This window comes from Brachyhypopomus gauderio, unplaced genomic scaffold (assembly GCF_052324685.1).
Source record: "Brachyhypopomus gauderio isolate BG-103 unplaced genomic scaffold, BGAUD_0.2 sc43, whole genome shotgun sequence".
In the NCBI taxonomy this organism is placed as follows: domain Eukaryota; kingdom Metazoa; phylum Chordata; class Actinopteri; order Gymnotiformes; family Hypopomidae; genus Brachyhypopomus; species Brachyhypopomus gauderio.
Window position 1 is genome coordinate 2642392 of NW_027506869.1, and position 3878 is coordinate 2646269.

At 48.0% G+C, this 3878-nt stretch overlaps 1 protein-coding gene across 1 annotated transcript; it reads right to left on the reverse strand.

Annotated features, from left to right (window-relative positions):
- Positions 1 to 352: 352 nt before the first annotated feature.
- Positions 353 to 3649, reverse strand: marcksl1a (MARCKS-like 1a). Its single transcript, XM_076985703.1, has 2 exons — positions 3376 to 3649; positions 353 to 1777 (listed from the first exon to the last, which is right to left on the reverse strand). The coding sequence occupies exons 1-2, from the start codon at positions 3442 to 3444 to the stop codon at positions 1220 to 1222; spliced, it is 627 nt and encodes a 208-aa protein (XP_076841818.1). The 5' UTR covers positions 3445 to 3649; the 3' UTR covers positions 353 to 1219.
- Between the last annotated feature and the right edge of the window lie 229 nt (positions 3650 to 3878).

Sequence of the window (3878 nt, forward strand, 5' to 3'; positions counted from 1 at the left end):
AATCAAGCAGCAGAAATTGTTGCTAGACCTTTAAAGGATGTCTGATACCAGAGGTGGTGTAGTAGAGAATGTAGTAACTTGCCCTCTTAACACCTCGGCTGAGGAGACGGCTCTGATAAGAGCTCATAACCTTGAACAATGGCCAGTAGGTATGCATACAATGTGAAGTATTTGTTCCTCCCTACTGTTGTCATTCTTTAAACAACTTACAAGTACTGAAGCCTACAGTTCTCCTTCTGACCACAAGAGGGCCATAAAACCCATGCTCTGTTAAACAGGAAAAATAATAAACCCAACATTATGTTTAGCTGGGCACGTGTTTGAATACAAGATCTAAAAGGCAAAAAACAAATGAGGTCTTTCAACATTTATTTGCCCTTGATATTACAATAAAATCACCGACATATGAAAATGTTAGCAAAATAAAGACAAAATTATATACAGAGACGAATGAATTAAAAAAGCTGATAAAAGCAGTGGTATCGTACTCCGCTACGTCAAACTGGGAGATGTGGACACGAGAAATTGCCGTCTTGGCCTTGGCTGAGGGAAACACCAGTCAAAACCTAACGCCAGAATAAACTCCGCCCACCAGGTCTCCTGCTCGCATTTTCAGGGGTTAAAAAAAAGGAATGTTTATATTTAAACACTACAAAGCTATTTTATGAGGCTTCACATTGTCCATTAACCGTCATTAGCTCATGAATGACGATTCGTCGATTTGCGTGTTTGCCATTGATATAGGATGAATAAAACCCAAAAAAACCCCACACATACACAAGAAGGTTTAAGGGCTACTGGAGTGTTAAGAGGGAATGGATCCATTTTTCAAAGGGTTGGGGTGGGTCCTCCAGGAAAGTATTCTCATATTCCCAATCCATTCAGATAACGGCCGGCCTCACCACCTCCGCCGCCCAAATCGGTCCTGCGGTGCAGTTCTGGTGTGGACGGGGGCGTCCGGCCCGACCCGTATCCCCCCCCACCGAGCACGGGGAGGACGTTCTGTCGGACAAAGAACAGGACAACAGGCGGGGGAGGGGTGGCTGTTTTGGCGTGGGTGGTGCACGTTGTTGGCCTGTCTTCTCTGTAGTACTGCTGTAACTTCAATAACGTGGCACAAGTCTCATATATTTCATATATTTTCAATCTTTAAAAAAAGAAAAAAAAAAGAAAGAAAAGAGAAAGGTGAGAACAGTCCAGTTGTGGTGACGAGGTGCGCTCACTCTGCATCCGGTGTCGTTTCAGTGGTCTCGGCAGGTGCGATCTCGGCAGGTGCGGCCTCAGTAGGGGCGGGAGTCTCCTCGGGTTTGGCTGTCTCTTCTGTGGGTGTGGCTTCAGCTGCAGGGGTGGGCTCTTCCACTTTGGACTCCTCCTCCACCACCACCTCTGGGGCCGGTTCTGCTGCCGCGGCTGGTTCCTCGCTGGTCTCCGTGGCAACAGGCTCCTCCTCTTTGGTTTCCTTGGCGGCGTGGCCGTTCTCCTCGGGGGCGGCGGCTGCAGGCTCCTCGGCTGCCTCCTCGCTGCCTTTCTTGGTCTTCTTCAGCGAGAAGCCCTTGAACTTGAAGGAGTTCTTCAGGGAGAACCTTTTCTTCTTCTTCTCCTTTGGTACCTCGGCCTCCGGCTTGGCGGCCTCGCCGTCCGCGGCAGGTGCGGCCTCGATGGCGTCGCCAGTCTCTGCCGTCTCCTTGGCGACCTCGGCGGTGCCGTTGCCGTCGACTGCCGCCTCGCCCTCGGGCTTGGCTGACACGTCCCCGTTAGTCTTAACATGGCCGTTCTCCTGAGGCAGAAATCAGAAGTTAGACAAGGCATATCCGACATTCATGCTTGTAAGCAAATAAATCAGTGGTCAAGACATTTGTCTTAACTTAATGCGTTTGAAAGAAGTGGTAATACAATCATGCCCCTCACACAACACACATCTGATTTCCACAGGCGCAATAGCAATATTTCCTCTCATGTAAACAGTTTCTGTTTTGACAATACTATGACACGTTTAACTTTATTCATATTCTTGATAAACTTCCTCTAAAACAAGTTATGTTTACATATGACATCGGCTAAAATTCATATGTAGCGAAAATGCTACATCACCACAACATCTGTGAGATGTTGGCGGGATAGTACGTAAAGACAAAATGCTTTACAGTGTCAGTGTCAAAAACGGAGCTACTTTTCAAGCCTCGGGCTGATTTACATTCGGGACAGCCATGGCGCAGTTTCCCCATTTTCTGATTGAGGTTTTAAAAAGGTACGTTATACGCGTGCCTGGTCTATGCACAAGGGGGAGCTGTTGAGCCATGGAACAGAATGAGGGAGCGTGGCGGACGTGATGAAACAAAGAAAGAACAGGACGACGACACGGGTCGTTTAATATTCGGTAATCCTCCAAACCCACCGAGAGTGAACGACTGCCACAGACGCCCTGCCGACCATTTAAACAATTTAAATGCTGCTCCCCCTTCCGACATCAAACTTTGATACCACTGCACTAACGCAGTTTTTTTTAACTGAGACTGTAAAGGTAAACCGTTAAGCAAATTCCACGCGACAGCTGTTTGTCGAATAATCGTTCACCTATACTCCACGCGAGACATCAGCTGTCCGTGTCTCGCGCCTGATCAAAGGCGACGGCTACCTTTGAATTTCACCGCAGTCACAGTCGCACCGGTGCCGCGCGCCCAAGACACCACGGGCGCATTAAAGGAGTCGGACCTGCGCCGCTCCGTTAATAAGAGTCAAAATGACCGATGCAAAACGTGAGCGATAGAACTGCACGGAGCACAGTAACCCCCCCCCCCCCGTCTAGCTGCGGGCTTTGTTTGCAGCGCAACACAATGTGCCCCACGCAATCCTCATTTACATAGTTTGCGCCCTTTTGTTCTACGAGATGGGTTGCTAGTTTCAAGCGCCCGCGCGACACAATAACCTTTTGGTAAATGGGAATATAATTGTCTCGACACTTCATAAAAATGCGTTGCATAAATAGACATTTGTAGATTTTACCCAATTTTCTAAATCAGGAAAACCCGTTGATAGTAAGTGGCCATTACCCACATCTGTTACGTTACGCTTCGTTAGTAGAAACAATCTGACTCCAACGTTACCCCCCCCCCCACCAGATAAAAAAAAAAAACCTCGGCTCGAGGAATCAAGTAAATCAAGTGTAAATGGTTAAAATCCATTGTTGTGACTTAAAAATAAAATCAGCCTTAAACCCGCAACTCCTTCCAGGAGAAGGCGACCAGACACCCAAGCAAACGAGCTGGTGGGCGGGTGTGGGTGGCACGGTGTAGCGAAGCGAGCAACAAGAGTCTGAAGGGTGGAGAACTACACGGAGAGATGGAGAACTCTTCATAAGAGATGCTTCGATCTTACCTGGCCATTTGTTTTAGCGGCTGCGGGCTCAGCCTCGGTAACTCCACTCTTGGACAACTGTGCGCCCATCTTCGTCTGTTTACTTATTGGAATTAAATTTGTGAAAAGGATCAAACTATAGCTACTGAAACCCCCAAAGGAAACGGTCCAGACCAAAATTTCAGTGGCACCGCAGATTTAACCCCGTTGAATCGCGAGTGGAATAGAAGCGCGTGTCGCATCCACACGTCTCCGAGGAACGAGCGATGTGAAACTGTCGAAGATACTGGCGCGTGCGTTCGTGAACCCTCAAATATCATTCAAGACTCCACCCATGGGCGTGGCCTCGCCCCCTGCCCAATCTCTACCAGCGGGTGGGCGTTTCCCTCACTTATGCTCGTCTTTTACGATTTCTATGTAGGTGAATAAAAGAATGTGGAGAAAAATAAACGACACACGAATTGTGTTGCCAAACTAATAGACTGAGCACCCTAGCTCATTTTAAATCGCATATATTGTCTACT

Coding starts and splice junctions, on each gene's coding strand:
- marcksl1a (XM_076985703.1), bottom strand. CDS start 3,444: ATGGGCGCACAGTTGTCCAAGAGTGGAGTTACCGAGGCTGAGCCCGCA. Junction 1,778..3,375: donor CCGCTAAAACAAATGGCCAG/GTAAGATCGAAG, acceptor TTTCTGCCTCAG/GAGAACGGCCATGTTAAGAC.